Raw genomic sequence first — 17,146 nt, 5'->3', positions numbered from 1 at the left:
TTTTTTTATCTCTGTTTCTTCTGCTTGGTTGTTTGTGTATAAGACAGCCTCTGACTTTTGTGTGTTAAATCAAAAGAATTTTTTAAATGGATGAGATAGAACTTAAACAATGATACGAAAGAGGCCCAGGATCTGGTGCTGAGGGGAAATCAGGTTGCAGACTGGGATGTACATGTGACTACATGTATGTGGGCTTCCGCAAGTGTTTCTATGTGTGAGTGTCCTAATACATGGAAAAAGTCTAGGTAGTATCACCAACATCCGACAGAGGTAGTCTCTGAACAATGAGAGGAAATGAAAGACTTTTCATTTTTATTTTCTGTCACTCCACAGAATTGAATTTGTTTTAAAATAAAGTTTGTTTTAAAACTTTTTTAAAAGATACTGGTAACAACTAACTCATCCTGCCCCCAGTTCCAGTGTCTCGCCCTGTGCTCACCATCAGAACTCCCGGCGCCCAGGCTGTGGAGGGGGACCTGGTGGAGCTTCACTGTGAGGCCCAGAGGGGGACGCCCCCTATCTTGTACACGTTTTATCAAGAAGACAAGACCCTGGGGAGCATCTCAGCCCCCTTCAGTGGAGGAGCTTCCTTCAACCTCTCCCTGACTGCAGAACATTCTGGAAACTATGACTGTATGGCCAGCAATGGCCTAGGGGCCCATCGCAGTGAGAGAATGTGGCTCAGTGTCACAGGTAAGCTTGACCTTCCAACTGCCACACACCTGAAACCTGGAGATCCCATAGGAGCCCGGGGCAACACGGGGCCATTTTCTCAGTGACATCACAGCAAACCTGCTACCTGCATGACCTCCATCTTGGAGTTCTGGATTCGACATTTTGAGAAACTCGCACCTTCCTTTGCTTGTTGTGTCTTTCCTAGTAGCAACCCTGCAATCCACTGTGACCAAAAGTTCTCTAGTATAGAAGTAACCATAAACTCCATCCTAGTCAGCAATGATCGTGATGTAAAGGGAGTGCAGACAGTATTTCACCCAGAAGCTGTCTGTCAGCCGGCTCCTCCTGCCCCTGCCCAAGGCAGCTCAGGTTCCCACCCACAACCCTTGCTAAGCAGCTCCCAGCCTCATTCCCCTGCCCCTACATGCCCTTGTTCTGTTCATCTGTGGGCCTCTTTCCCCCTTGGCCCCACTTGCAACTCGTCGCCTCATTCACCCTTCCTCTCCACTTCACACGCTGCCATGACTCCCCGACTCTAATGTCCACTCCCCTCCACACCCGCCACGTGCTCCCACACACACACCCTCCAGTTACCGGACCACAGCCTCCCACCCTTCCACTCGCTTCCTCAACGTCTCCAATCAGTATGGTTCTCAGACATCAACAGAGCTCCCCATTCATTAACATCACTCTCTCCAGACCAGGACACCCTTGGCTCCCACACCAAAGCCAGTGTGCTGCTGTGTGGCCTAGAGGCCCATCCCCCCTTCCTCAGGTGTGGAGGAGAGGACTCTGCTCCCTAAGAAGGTGAAAATCATGGGTTCTCTGGCCCCTTCCTATCAAATTCAAACTAAAACCAAATGCCCCTTTTCCACATTTCCCAGCATCTCCCATGCTGTAGCATCCTTTCCAATGACACTTCACATGCTCTCTCTTCCCTAAGAAAAGCCCCCGTCAATGATGCTCTAATCACTAAACCCCTAAGAGAGTGTCTGATCTCCTCGTCACCCACTAAGCTTTATTCCAGGCTTCCTTCCGACCTCTCCACCAAAGTGATCCGCACACAGCTCAGCAGTACCTCCAGGACTTTAGTCCAAGGCCCTGCTCCAGTCTTCATCTTATCTGCTCACAGAAATGGCCCATTTTCCTACCATTTCTTCCGTCTTGGCCCTCTCTTCTCCAGCTTCAGGGCATCCACCTCTCCCAGCTATCTTCTCTCTGCCTCCCCTTCCTCGTTTCCTTTACTGGGTCCTGCTTTTGTGGACAGACTCTAAACAGTGCTGCATTCCAGCATTGTCCTGAATGCTCCCTCATTTCCTATCTATCTACAGTCTTGCTCTGAGTTCTCGTGGGATGTCATCTGTAAATACTCCCTGGATATGCCATTTCTCCACTGAAATGTCTCAAGATTTCATGTTCCTGAGTCTCTCTAAGACTGAACTCATGGTATTTCCCCAGACTTGTCTCTCTGCCATCTGTCTTTACCTCTGTGAGAGACACCTGTAGATCTACCCAGGTATACAGGCAAAACATCAGGAGTCTTCTTTGACATTTTTTTCCCTTGCTCTTCATAGCCAGTTAAAGTAGATTTTATTCCTAAGTATTTCTTGACTACTTTCTATCTCTATCAACACAACAGAATCAAACCCACTGTCATTTCCATGACTGCAATGCCACCTACTCTCAACTCCACTTTGTACCACTGCTTGAAATAAAAACAGTGTTTTAAAGACAAACATGATCATCTCCTGCCCTGTGTGGGTACAAAAGGAGCTTCCTCTTGCTCTGTGGAAAAGGGCCAGCACCTTTGAGTCCATGAAGCCCTATTAGCTCTCTACACATTAGCCCCAACTTGACTCTATGTGCTGCTGCCACCTTGATTCAATAAATCAAAAGTTCCAACCTTCATGCAAGCTCAAGGCCTTTGAGCATGTTGCCATTCTGGCATCTGCTTCACTTCCCTTCCAGCTGGCACCTTCTAACTCTCTTTTTATGGGGAAGCACCCCTGCATAATCCATACTGTTTCGAGTCCTAGCATTATAGATCACACAGCAGTATTTTCTTATATCACTTATCAATGCTTTAATTCTATATTTGTGTTTTTACTTGATCACAGCTTATCATCTCTAGATTGTAGAGATGATAGGTTTTTATGATATCTGGACTTTGTCTTTCTTGCTACTGAATCCTCAGCCTATAGTGCATTTCCCAGGACTTAATTATTTTTACTCAGTCTTTGATGATAAATATGAGAATAAGCAAGTATCTTGATCACCCCTCATTCACTCTGGGCCACATTTCTGAAGTGTCCCTGGCAATGGAAGCACCAGGTGTCTTCTGTTCCCCATTTCCAATTGCACCAATTTCTCTTTTCTGTAATTATTTTATGATTTCTTAAACAACTGGGTTTCACTTCAATTTTTGCTTTCAGATCCCCCAAACGTATTTGAAATTGCTTACCCACACACTCTGAACTATAAGTAGCACTGCACAAATGTTATTGTTCTTTCAACTCTGAAGGAATTAGAACTGAATTCTGAGTGACATCACATGGTCCTTAAAAATTAAGAAAAATATTTTTCTGTTTAAAAAGTTCTTATTAAGGAGGAACATTTTTAAATAGCAGGAACTGATGATAACTATTTTTCTTCTCCAGTTCCAGTGTCCCAACCTGTTCTCACTCTCAGGGTTCCTAGAACCCAGGCTGTGGTGGGGGATACGGTGGAGCTTCACTGTGAGGCCCAGAGCGGCTCTCCCCCGATCCTGTACTGGTTTTACCATGAGGACATTTCCCTGGGCAGCAGTTCAGCCCCCTCTGGAGGAGGAACATCCTTCAGCCTCTCTCTGACCACAGAACATTCAGGAAGCTATACCTGCCAGGCCAGCAATGGCTTCAGGGCCCAACGGAGTGAGGCAGTGACACTCAGCATCACAGGTGAGTTGGCCCTGCCCCCAGCAGCACAGGCAAAAGCTCCTGTTCTCCTGCTTAGCTGTTACAGAGCCTCTGTTCCTGTGGTTACAATCTCAGGGACCTGGACCTTCCCAGCTACGCAGTTCAGTCTTCTTGAATATGAGAAAAACAGGACACTAGGAAGGAATGTACAAAACACCCTCTGAGATATGTAGAGTCAATACAGATTGATATCCCTAGCCTCTCCTGTCTGTGGCCCTGGTGTCATAAAGAACAGAGAAAAGGAAGCGAGAGCAGGCTCTAGGGATGTTGGCCCAGGATCCAGCATCTCATCAAGATACCAGTGCAGTTAGAGCTGTGGTAGCAAATCTGATTCCCCCCTCCCCCCGACTCAGCCAGTTCATTCTTCTCTCCCCACTGGCAGGCAGCCCCATCTCAGCCACTTTCCTTCTGCTGTTCACAGAGACTCTGCCCAGGTAGTTTACATGCTTACCACTAGCTCCACCACACAGGTCTGCCACTAGCCAGGTGCTACTTCAGCCTCTTCATAGCACTGCGAAGCAGCACACCAGCTCCTGTCCTCCCTACTCATGACTTTCCACTTTTCTCTATTTCTCCCTTTCTGTGATTCCTTGATACTAGTGCATGTTATTTTGTCCTGCTGCTATCACACCTACAGGACTAGATTAATTGTGTCTGAGTTCTAGAACTGAGACATGGGTCATGGAGAACAGGAGCTATCAAAACAAAGGATTATTTCTCTTCATCATCATCACTATCACCAACACTACCATCATCACTGACTGAATCCTTGGCCAGGCCCTGTGTTAGTTCTTGACACACAGTATCTCATTTATTTAAGAGAAACCAGAGAGGATTAAAATTAGACCATTTTAGGCCCTTCCTGGTGGTGCAGCGGGTTAAAGCACTGCACTAAGAAGCTTAAGCCACTTCCGCATGAGCTTAAGCCACTTCCGCATGAGTTCGATCCCCGCCTGCCCCGGAGGTGACCACATGGCGCGGCAGACCTCTCCTGACCCGCCCGCTGCTCCCCTCAGCAGTGTACTTCGTGGATCTGCCTGTTCTGCTCCCCACTCTGTCCCTGGTGAATCTTCTCACCCTCCGCATCTCTGACCTGTGTATCCCAGTTCTGTATGAATTAAAAAAAAAAAAAAATGAGACCACTTTATTCCCCTCTTGCAGGAAAGGAAGAGGTTTGATGCAGAGGTAAAGTAACTATTTATAGTTAAACACATAGCTGCAATGGTAAAAGAAACCAGGCTAAAACCTGGGTCTCTCTAATTGTTACTATAAATGTACAGTATGATATTTCTTTTGTGGCCATATTTTAACATATATTTAGTTTTTAGTAAGTTGTTATTCTGCTAGAACAGATAAATGTTCACAATAGAAACATCAAAGGGTACAAAAGATATAACATAAAAGGTATGGGCGTATCCATATCACCAGTGCCCACTAACCAGTGTTAATGGTTCCTGTATATTCTTGTAGAAAGAATTAAATATATTACAAATAGAAAGGCATAGAATTTTTTTGTAAAAGTAGAATCATCTTACATAAACAGTTTTATAACTTGCATTTTTCATTACAAATACATCTTGGCTGTAGTTTAGATATATATCCTAGAGAAGTTTCAGATTCATTAGCCAGTCAACTAGGTTGTGTCTAGTTTTTAGCTTTTATCAAAAAGCTACAACAGAAATCCTTGCACAAATATTTTCACATCCTATATCAATATCCTCAAAGGAAATAGTATTAGAAGTAGATTTTTCTTGGTGACAATTTTTTATGAGCATTTTAAATTTGTTGAACTGTCTGTTTTCACTCCTTCCTACAGCATATTAAGGCGCCTCTTTATCCATAACTTCATATCTGTGTTCAACTTAGCCAACCCGATGAGTATTCTATTTGTATATATTTAATCAGCAATAGAGATGATGATCATTTGATATATTTATTGAAAATTGAGAGATTTCAGTGATGCATACCCTTTGCTCACTTTAATGTTGGATACTTTTGTTCATTGATTGGTACTTATATAGATTAAAGTCATTTGTTTTGTCTCTCATAAGTGTTTCAGTCTATTTTTCAATATCAAAATCTGACTTTTTCATTTGACCATTGTTTTGTTCCTTTAAATGTTAGAAGTAAGAACTTGAATTGATGTTTTCCTCCCCCAGTTCCTGTGTCCCGCCCTGTGCTCACCCTCCGGGATCCCACCCAGGCTGCAGTGGGGGATGTGCTGGAGCTTCACTGCGAGGCCCAGAGGGGGTCTCCCCCCATCCGGTACCGGCTTTATCATGAGGACGTCATCCTGGGAAACAGCTCAGCCCCTGCTGGAGGAAGAGTGTCCTTCAACCTCTCCCTGACCACAGAACATTCTGGAAACTACTCCTGCGAGGCTGACAACGGCCTGGGGGCCCAGCGCAGTGAGGCGGTGACACTTTATGTCACAGGTAAGTTTCCTAGGCCCATACCCCAACGTAGCAATCCTCCGAGCAAGCTGCTAGTTTTTGTGCTACAGTCAGTGCCTCTCAGAGGTGGAGCGGGGAGTCCTCCAAGTCATGTTCTGAAGTGACAGTACTTACACAAGAGAGGGAGTCAGTGAGGATCCCTGCACTTGGGGTGCCTCCGTAGAAGCCTTTTTTCTCTTACTGCCTTGTGTCCACCTGACCCTCAACCCCGGCCTGAACTTGGGTGGGCTTCCTCACAAGGGGAGGAGTTATTTCTGGGGCTCACGCAGCCCCGTAGCCCACTAACCTTCTAGCCTCAGAAGTCCTGGCCCAGGGCGCATCCCCTCTCCTGGGCCCAAGTCAGGACCATGCAGGCTACAAGCCCCCCGCTCTGGCTCATGCTCAGGGTCTCCCCTCAGGGATGACAGGAAGCAGAGTTGGCGCAGTTGCCACAGGTGTCACCGGGGGGCTGCTCAGCATGATGGGCCTGGTTGTCGCACTGCTGTTGTATCACTGGATCCCGAGGAAAGCAGGTGGGTACAATCGGGCAGCCTCCACTGAGCCCGAGCTTTCCCCAGTGCCATCCCTCAGGCCAGCTTGCCTTCTGAAGGGCCCTCAGGCTCTCAGCACCTCCTGTGCCACAGTCTCTCACCTTGCCTTCGGGCTGCCCACAGTTTGCTTTTCCAAAGCACCAAGTTTCCACAACCACCCTATCAGGTGAGGAGACCTCAATGAGTTGCAACTAATCAGCATCATGACCTGCAGAGTACCGCCCTCTCTACCCTTCCAAGATCCCCCCAGGAACAGAAGAGGAGATTAAAACACAGGATGAATATGGAAGCCAAATGATACTTGAAAAATTGCTGATTTTTTTTCTCAAGTACAATACTTTTCATAGCTGATACAGTCTATTTTCCCACCTGCAACTACAACCATTGTTCTTTACAGACTCCAGTAAAAGGACTCTAGAGTGCCAAATTCTCCTCCACATTAGAATCACACACTTAGAAGTCAGGGTCAGTAATGTTTGCCCAACCCCACATCCATAGTGTATAGTATAAAAGCTGCAAGTTTTAGGGACAGTGACATCTGAACAGGTCTATGTGAGCTTGCTCCAAGTGCCCTGGGCTGGTTCCTCCTCCTGGATCCAATGCTCCAATGCTTTTTTTGCAGGAAGAAGGCCCGCCCCTGACGCTGCCAGGTAAAATTGCAGCTGCGTTCCTGCGTGGTACAATGAGTGCCCGTAAGACATAAAAACAGAACTGAATGTGGTGACTGCTGTGTGCTTGCAGTATGCATGCTGCTGTGTTTCCCTGAGATGACTTATGCCCATTTACTGTTTTCATCTCCCTTGGGATATCTCAAAGCAATTTCCAGAACCTCCTCGCCTACACCTTTCAACTATAGTAGCTAAGTTGAGTAACTTCCAAGTGCCACAGCATAGATGTGCCACAGCACTAGCATCTTAGCAGTTGTGTAGAGTTTGAGTATTACAGCAGAAGAGTTAGACCTGGAGTACTGTGGCAGGAGCACTACAGTTTGCAGGCCGTTGCTTCCACACACCAGGGCTGCAGGGCTGCAGTCTAGAGGATGCAGACTCAAGGTGTCAGCAGGCAGGCTGAGGGGCACCTGGGGTACTCAAGCTTTGCACGCTCTAAATAGGTTCTGCCATCTGCCCCATAAAGACAAGACTTATTCTTCGTGTATAAGACCTTCCATCGAAAGAAGTTTAATAGAGCTAGTGTGTAACAGAGAGGAGATACAAAAGGATAATAGTTTCCAATAAAAACACTCATTTACCCATCTCCTCATGAGTAAATATCCAACCAACCAGGGTTGGACCCAAAGCAGGGCTCAACATGGGGCCATTGAGCCCAAAGACTCATTACAAGTTTAGGCTCCTTCTGGTGGGACCCATTAGAAAGGGACAGAAGGGGCCAGGCAAGTCTTGGCAGAAAAGCAAAATATAAAAATACAAGGCAAGATAAAGACTGCCATGGCTGGCTTCCCCACAGGCCTCTCACCCACATCTCTGTCTCTTCCAACTGTCTTTTTCCATGTCCACCAACTCCCTGGAGCAAGTCTCTGCTCCACACTTCTCCGCATCTCCTCTCCAGGTCTTCTCTCGCAAGTCCTTAACTGCCCTTCACCACTCAGCTCCACCCTTCATGAGGTGGGGAAAGGAATCTGGGACCCCCTCATTTTAGATTACTCTTCTACAAAAGAATACTTGAACTGTATGGCCGATGAGCTGGAGGAGAGCTTACTTATATAGGCAAAGAGAATAGGCTAGATTGGCTTGATGCCGTTCTAGCTGGTCAAGAGGTGAATGGTCAAATTTTAATCCTGGGAGTAGTTTGCTGTGTGTTTTCAATTTCTTCTTAGCAGTGGATACATTTGACTCTCAATGGCCTTCCTGCACCGATTGGTTGTTATCCAGACTAGGGATGGCTCCATGCTGGTTTCTCTTTTTTATTTTATTTATAAATATACAGACCATCTTCCTGCTTCAAGTGTCAATTGTCTTTTGCTTCAGCTATATCCTTGTGTGATCGCGGTCTTGGATGTCTGAGTGATCCTTACTACCACTGAATTCATCCTTGCCCTAAGATGACCTCAGCCTAGTCAGCCTGGCAAGCTCTGGCTTTAGCCAATATAACCAACACCTATTATGTTGACATCCACAAAGATGAAGTCACACAACCTGCAACCAAAGAGGTCACTCTGTCAGCAGGAGGGGGTGCTTATGAAGATGGGGCCGCCATCTGTCTGAGAAGCCACACCACTGCCCACACTCTGTCCCTGGACAGGCCCATGAAAGCAGCCTCCCTGCTCTGTGGAGTGGCCCTCAGCCTTTCCCATTACACTACTGACCTCTCTGAGGTCCTGAACTCTCAGAGTGGAGGCTTAGAAGTCAGGTTTGACTCAGTTCTTTCCTTCTCTGGTTTGCATGGTTTGCATGGTTGAGTAGGTTACTTCACCTCTTGAAACCTCTGATTTTTTAATCTATAAAATAGAAACAATAATAGAATCAACCTAATATTGTATAAGCATTAGCACAGTGCTTAGTACATACCAAGCACCCATAAAGTCTGGAAACATAAACATAAATAATATGCATTTATTAGAACTTACACTATAATAACCTATAACAATGGGCCATTGTTATGTGCTCAACTAAGTTTCTGGGCTTGGCTGCCACCCTGTAGTAAAAATTCATGACTAGGGATCTAGCTCCTTTGCCAGGATTCCTGGAAAGTAGCAGTGTTTCCATTTCATCGTAGCTCTTCAGGCTCAGCGCCTCAAGAACCCACCTACTACAATGTCCCAGGCTGGCTAGAGCTGCAGCCAGTGTACAACAATGGTGAGCCCAGGGCCCCACCTTTGGACAGGAGCCCCAGGGAGGGGTGGGGCCTAAGCTGAGGGAGGGGCTGTGTACAGAGGGAGCCAGACCCCAGCACTAGGTGGGGGAGAAGTAACTGAGACTTCAGGCAAATACCTTAAAGTCGTCTCAAACTTCAACTCTTATTCCTAGTAAATCCAAAAAGCAGCGATGTGATATACACAGAAGTCTGGACAAAAAAGAAAAGCAAACCTGCAGGTAAGACATGAGGACCTGGGATTTTGACAGTGACCCTCTGCATGGCTCAGGCTCTGTCCCCATGAGTGAGTGGAGGCCAACCTGGCTCTGGCTGCGTCACTGGGTTCTAACCCACCTACAACACCAGGTTGGGGTGGGGGAGGGGGGTTACACACTCTCTCTAGGTAGTGTTGTTTCTCTGTTCTCCACACATGGTCTTGGTTTGCCTTGAGTAACAAAAACCCTGGGGTGGTCACAACCTCTCCGTTTATAAAGTGGGGCAGGACTTTCACTCCCTACCGCCTGCACTAGTTATGACTAATGACCACAAAGTTGGCAGGAGCAGACAGTACAAATGTACCATGGCCCTGTGCCATATTCACGATGCCCAACAGGTCTCAGCGGGTGGCCTTCCTTCCCGGAGGCTCGAGAAGAGACCATGCTTCCTTCCTTTTCCAGCTTCTAAAGGACACCCCTTTCTGTTCTTCCTGACACCTTACCTCCATCTTCAAAGCCAGCACTGTTGCATCTCTCTAACCATTCTTCCAAATCTAGGTCCCCACTCCCAAAGCTGGGGAGAGATCCCGGATTTTAAAGTTCTCCTTAAAATTCCACCTGGATAACCCAGTTTATCTCCTCATTTCAAGGTCCTTAATCCTAATCACAACTGCAAGGTTCCTTATTGATAGTCCCTGTAACATAGACACAGGGTCCTAAGAATAAATGCAGACTTCAGGGGGCAAAGCATTATTCTGTCTACCACACAGTCTCAGAAGGGTATTCTGAGGATCAAATAAGAGAATGGAAGCAGACATGTTACTGCAGCAGTGGGAGGTAAGCAGCTTTGATAGTGACTACATGCTGGCTCTTCAGCCAAGTAGTTGGAGGTGGTTGAAGGTAGACAGTCTGCAATGAGGGATCCCAGCCTGGCTTCCTCTCCTTCAGAGCAGGAAACAAGGAATAACCCTATGGGGAAGACATGAGTTTCTATCCTTGCTCTGTAGAAAGTGCTGTGTGATTTTAGCCATTCTGCTTCCCTCTCTGGTTTTCTGATCCATCTTGCATTAAGTCAGCTGTGTGTGCCACATTTTGGCCAGTGGCCCACCTCTTACATATACAAACTCATTGTCACTGACAGCCCCTTAGGGTTAGTATTAGTATTACCCCCATTTTACAGATACGGAACTGGAAGCAGAGAGCTTTTCTGTGACTGGCCTGAGGTCACACAGCCTATAAATCACAGAACAGACTGTGCCTAGAATACAGGCTGTGGACCAAGCTCTGCTTCTCAGGGCAGTTCCAAGGAGCCTGGATTCTCATTCCAAGCCAAGGATTCTCATTCCAAATCTGAGGAATGTCATATTTTACTCAGTTTTAAGACAATGTAACAACAACAATAATAATTTTAACACCACATCAGCAATGCTGTCAGTAAATAAATATTGTAAATTATGCACCTATATTTATTATGCTTACTTAAATTTATTTATAACACTCAGAAGTAGGCATGTCACATAGGGTCTGCTCAACATAGAAGTCAGACATCACGTCGTGCTTGACACACATGCACACACATGCTCATATAACTTACAGCACCCCTGAAGGTAGATGATGCCACTACCTGCCTCACACAGATGACAAGCAAAGCAAGAGGTGTGGAATGACTTGCCTAAGAGGCCAGAGTGGCACCGCTGCCCAGGACTCAGTCTGCGGTGGTCCGCCTTCACACCTGCCCTGCCTCCGCCCCATACCAGGCTGCCTCTCCAGAAGACAGGCCCTGAATCTATGCTCAAAGCACCAAGAAAAGAGCAAGATGCCTTTCTTCCCAGAGCTTCCTTGGCAGCCCAGCGCAGGGAGCAAAGTACAAGTGATGTTTAAAATAGAGTTGCTCAAAGCTGTGAGGCTGAAAAGCTTAGAAAAAGCAAATACCAGTACTGGGGGAGGCTCAAAAAAAGGGGGGCTTCAAACAAGCAAAGAGGGTTCCAGGAGACAGCTATGGAGGGCTGACAAGTGGGAGTGTAGATAGATCTCTGGGGGTCCTTCCAAGGCTGATCATTTCCTTCCTCTCCACAGGAGCCTCGGCACCAGGACTTCACAAGAACACGGTGAGTTCTAAGACCTGCTCGCCCTGCTCGCGGGTCTCCGCTGCTCCCCCACCCCTCCAGCGTCACCTGTCCTATCTGCTCTTTCCCCCAGGGTTCCTCTGTCATCTACTCCCAGGTGAAGGTGGCTTCAGTCCCAGGCGCTGAACCCCAGCTCTTGGCTTCCTCAGCTCCTCAGGGATGAGTCCGCACATCCATCCCCCTGACTGCAGTCTCAGCCTGGGTACCTCAAAGCCGTCCTTGGGGTCAGAGGGCATTGGAGTAGGAAGATTTGAACTGCTCCGGCCACATCCCTTAGCCGCTGTGACTCAGTGTACCTGGCCGCAGGGCCCCGCGTGACACCCGCCAGGTTCCAGCCTGGGGCACACTCCCGCGGGGTTCTCCCAACCCAGGGCCCACTGTGTCCCTGCCTCCTTACAGGGCTTCAGCTTTGGCCACTCTTCTTGAGCCCCACTCCCGGCCCCGCCCCCCATTCCCCGCAGGCGCAGGACGCTCCGAGCGCCGGTTATGGACTTCCGGTGGGGGGCTCCACCTCACACTCCCCGGCTGTGTGGAGCACCCAGGCCTGCACCTGACGCCGGGATAACGTCTCTCCTGCCCACGTGACAGTATTTACCTGTTTAAATAAGTGATTCACACCGGGGTACCAAATCCTTCTTGCACTATCAGAAGTAACCAGCAATGTCACGGACAGAACAACCAGAGGCACAGACTGAGTGCAAATTGAAGTACAGGAGGTGCTGTCTGACTGAGTGAGTGAGTGAGTGAATGAATGAATACTATATATGGTTGATTGTGAATCTTTCCTACCCTTAAACTGGTGTATGATCCAGTGTGCTACCTAGGAAACTCCGAAATTATTATTCTCTCCTCCCTGAGTCAGAAATAAATTAAGAGGAGTTTGAGTGAGAAATGTTCTGTTCAGTGAGCAAGAAGGCGTCTCAGACTTTAATGTACTTAAGCATCATGTGTGCATACTGTCAAATGAAGATTCTGACTCAGTGGATCCAGGAGAAGACTAAGACCCTGTACATCTACCAAAGCCCACAGGCTGCTGAGCCTCAGGCCCTGGCGGTCTTGGTGAAGAAGACCAAGCTTGTGGAAGCTCCGCTGCCCATAGCCTAAACTGTGGGTCACCCACACAGCCACACTGCATCCCTGCCTCACTCCTGCTAGCACGGCCAGCTGCGGATCTGAGAGCACCCCTCTGCCACATGCTGGGTTTCCCCAGCCAGAATGTGTAGGCAAACAAGCTGCCACCATCTTTGTTTTTCAGGCTCACACTGTAGATGAAAAGAAGAATGAACACCCTATGAATAAATACACCCCTTGGCATTCTCCAGTCAAAGTCATTCCATCCTGCCTCTCCACTATGGGTGCTTTTCCACTTTTGTGGTGCCCATTGCACCTTATCTTAACCTTCACCCACTCCCCTATTGCCCTGGCATAAAATCCTCTATAGGGCTTTCAACATCCTCCTGCACCCAAAGACACCACCTGTTCTTCCCACTTCTCCCACCTTGCTGCCCTGTACACCCTGTACCCAGTCACAGGGCAATCAATCTCCACTCCCTGACACATCTTCTTTCTCCTCCTCAAAGACTTCTCCCTGTTTCCACCTACTGGAATCCTGTTCATTCTCTGAGCCTCAAATCAAGTATCAGTCCTGCCAGAATTAGCCTGTGTCTCCTTTGGGCTCCATAGCACTCTTCACATGAAGTAAGACTTGGGAATACCAATGGCCGATGTTCAGACCAACTCCCTAACTTGGTAGTTAGAAATTGAGAACCAGAAATGGCCAGCAAGCCATATGAAGGACAAGCAGCAGTTAGTGGCAAAGCCTAAGCGGCATGGACCCCTGGACTCCCTCCATCCAGGACAATGTTCTTTCCTTTGCATCACTCCTCTGTCACAGAGACCTACACATTGTATCTTGTTTCCTCAAGGTGGAGAGTTCCTGAAAGCAAAACTGAAGTCTAAATTAGTTATATATTTAGAGCCCAACATGGTGCCTGGAATTCAACTGGTGCTCAGTAAATGGTTGTCGGAGAGAATGCCTGTTGAATAAACATTGCCTACACAAATTCATCTATATCTTGACCTGTTTCTCTTAATCCAGGAAAGTGCAATATATGTTATTGGATTTTGAATATAATAAAATCAGTTCTAAAAAGCCTACCCGGCAGTTTGAGGTGAATGTTATAGCTTGTTCAAATCTGCCTGACCAGCAAACACAGTGTGAAGCCAAATCAGTTGTCCCCACAGTTTGCTTCCCCTCCTGTGTACATCTCTCCCTCCCTCCTACCCTCCTCCTTCTCTTCCTCCCGCTCTTTTTTCTATCTTTTCTATCATTCTTCCCTCTTTCCCTCCCTCCCTCCATTCCCTTTTTCTTTCTTTCTCCCTTTTGTTACTTGAAAGTAACACCCACTCCAATACAAACTTTGTTTCTTACATGCCTTACACTACGTCTTCTTTCAGACTCCAGTGTCACTGCCCTATCCTCACCCACCACCAGGTATTTTCTCTAGTGCATGTCTAGTTTCTTGACCTCCAGATTCTCTCCTTGCACAGCCATCCCCAACTAGTTCCTAGTATGATCTTTCCAAAACCCAACCCTATCCATTCCTCTGCTGAAATCAATTATCCAGAGTTCAAGTTCTATCATGGACATGATTTGGTTCCATCTTTCATCGTCTAGCAGCCTCATCACCTAGTATCCTTCAGTTGACAAGAACACGTGCTTCTGTAGCGCAAACCTCTTCATTCCTGTACATACTATCTCCTTTCAAGCAGCCACAGCTTTGCACATGCTGTGCCTTTTCCTAGTGATTTCCCCTCACCCCACCTGTCAAAGCCTAATTGAAGGCCTCCATTCAATGAGGCCTTGTTATCCCCTCTGATTTCCATTAAACCTTTTGCATCTGTATTCTTAAGAGGACTTGTAATCCTCATAAGAATGTGTGTGTGTGTGTGTGTGTGTGTGTGTGTGTGTGTTTTCAGGTATTGTGTAAGTGCTTCTTTCCCTGGACTACTTAAAGCCTCCTTTACAATAAGTAGTTGTAGTCTGAAGCCCTCCCTCCATCACACAACACCCCCAACACACAGCACATGGCCTGGCAGATCACAGGAGCACAACTGATACTGAGTAAATGGATGTGCTACTAAATTGAATGGGACTGCTCCTGTTTTCCCAGAATAGCACCTACCTTTGCGAAGCTGAGCTGCACTGTTGCTAATTCCTCCAGGTTCTGAGAAAGAGACTCTATGCACATCTGCAGGGATTGAGTAAGGAGTGGCCACACCTCCCCGAGCTCTTGCAGGCTCTTCACATGCCTCATCAGCTGATGTCCACAGCTCAGGGATGTGGGGGCAGGGTGACTGGAGAGGACACAGCGAAGCAGGGAGGGCACGGGCACCTGTGACCCCCAACCCCAGCCAGGGAAGGGCTCCAGAGAACTGCTCCTGTTACAGGGCACCCCAGTGTGAGCTAGGCTGCCTGTCTGTGGGTCCTCACTCATGCGCTTAAAATTCAATTGTACTGTAGGCACACACAAAAACGGTCAATAATGGGTTTATTTACAAAGGGGAAAGGAAAGGGTACAATCCAGGAAAGAGAGAGAGACACAGGTTAACTAAAACATCCTACCAGCTCCCCTGACTTGAAACTCCAATACACTGATAGTTCATCAAGAGCCAAACGACCTGCTATCAGCCTCTCAGTCCAGAGAGCTCCCTGTGGTCCAGAGAGCCATGCGGTCCAGAGAGACTGAGTCACATGGTCCAGAGAGAGCATCCCACATCGCTCCCTGATGTCCCCCCAAAAGTCCCAGAGTGCCTGTTTAGCTCCGCCCTTGGGTCCTCGCAGTTCTCTCCTTAGTACTGCTGGGAGTTGTAGTTCACTGGAGTACGGGGTGGAATCCACAAAGCTGGAGCAGGGGGTGGAGTCCACAAAACTGCAGAGTTCCTTTAGGACATCCTTCCCCCTAACACTCCCACCTCAGGAAATTTGTTGGGCCTCAGGAGCTCATGTCCCTGAAGAACAGCATTTTAAGAAATGTTGATCTGAAGGCCTTCAGTTTGGGGGTGTTAGAGAACAATGTGTTCTCACCACTCCGCCCCGCCCCCTCCTGGGATCAGACCGACTAGCATATCTCCCTGGCCTCGTGTGCCTCTTTCACTTGCCAGAGGAAAGGCCAATCTTAATCTCTCTGGTGCATTCCCAGGAGAGTACGGGCAGCCGGGCAGCATGGTCCCAATCCTCTGTTTTCCTTTCTTGTGTCCAAGAGCAGCCCACTGATGCCCATGCTCTACTCTGTCCTGAGTTTTCAAAGGACTTGCCCAGCAGAGGGCACTTGAGCAGAGCTCTATGTGTACAACTCAAAGACCAGTATTGGCACACAAAGCTTGGAAAGTGAAGAGAACTAGAAGGTACAAAATGGTACAAAGGTACAAGCCGAAGGCCTCTGCTCTGGTCAGCACAGATGATGAAACGACCACCAGGCAGCTGTGTGGGTTTCTGTTGTGCTCTGGAATTTCTTGGGAGTCAACAGTCTGTTTGGGCTCAGTTAGTTGGGTGGGGACTCTGAGCCTTAGAGTGTTTAGTGGCAGGTCACTAGAGCTTGGACAAGGCTTGAGAGGGAGCTCCAGGGCTGGGGGTGCACACACTGCCTGCTTTTCAGGGCTGAGCAGGCACCGGAGCCCTTCTGATTGAGTGGACTGGGACTCATCTTGTGCTGCTCCTGTAGATGTGCACTTTGGCGGCTGCCTTGGCCAGCCAGCGGTCCCAGCTACTCTCAACACCCAGAGCCCACAAGAGAGTACCTCAGCACATGCACCGTGCACCTTCCACCTCCACACTGGGGTCCCCATCGGGATGAGGTGCAGGTGTGCAGGGAAGTTGATCTTGACACTGGGCTCCTGGGCCGGTGGGTTCATTTGCTCTTTTTCACACTTACATTAGCAACCCCCGCCCCTGCTGCCCTCTTCAGATGTGCAGATGCTGCATATGGTTTCCGTGAGGACAACCTGAGAGAACAGCTAACCTGTTGCAAAGCTGTGGCCAAGCTGGGAGCACACGCCCCTAAAAGAGCTGTCCTCTTCCAAACTCTCTCCATGCCCTTCACCTCTGTGATTCTGTTTGTCCATGATGTACGGGAGCATAAGCTTCTGCTTCAGCCTATTTTGTAGGAACTAGAGTAAAAACAGCAGGTTCCAGGCCTCAAGCCACAGAATTTCAGCCATATGCTGGCATGTGGGGTCTGTGCTGGGGCAAGTGGCTCAATGAGCGTGAGGGCAGAGGCCCCAGTGTGGGGCAGGGGTGGCCAGAGGCCTTGAAAATATGCCTAATTTTGCTGCAACAGAGGTAGCTTTTCTGAAAAGCTCTGGCTGCAGCAAAGATTCCAC

At 48.0% G+C, this 17,146-nt stretch overlaps 1 protein-coding gene across 1 annotated transcript in view; it reads left to right on the top strand.

The window, feature by feature from the left end:
* The window catches only part of FCRL5 (Fc receptor-like 5), a 47,647-nt gene extending 30,717 nt beyond the window's left edge, over positions 1–16,930 (top strand). The window contains exons 6-14 of the mRNA XM_012733262.1: positions 415–693; positions 3,333–3,611; positions 5,789–6,064; positions 6,481–6,594; positions 7,235–7,262; positions 9,346–9,425; positions 9,597–9,662; positions 16,489–16,627; positions 16,732–16,930. Of these exons, the coding sequence (XP_012588716.1) occupies positions 415–693; positions 3,333–3,611; positions 5,789–6,064; positions 6,481–6,594; positions 7,235–7,262; positions 9,346–9,425; positions 9,597–9,662; positions 16,489–16,627; positions 16,732–16,930 (1,460 nt within the window). The remainder of the gene's footprint in view (positions 1–414; positions 694–3,332; positions 3,612–5,788; positions 6,065–6,480; positions 6,595–7,234; positions 7,263–9,345; positions 9,426–9,596; positions 9,663–16,488; positions 16,628–16,731) is intronic.
* Positions 16,931–17,146: the final 216 nt, after the last annotated feature.

The sequence above is a fragment of the Condylura cristata genome, unplaced genomic scaffold (assembly GCF_000260355.1).
Source record: "Condylura cristata isolate star-nosed mole 26May11 unplaced genomic scaffold, ConCri1.0 scaffold00040, whole genome shotgun sequence".
Taxonomy (NCBI): domain Eukaryota; kingdom Metazoa; phylum Chordata; class Mammalia; order Eulipotyphla; family Talpidae; genus Condylura; species Condylura cristata.
Note: the sequence above shows the minus strand (reverse complement) of the source record. Positions and strands in the feature narration are given on the sequence as shown.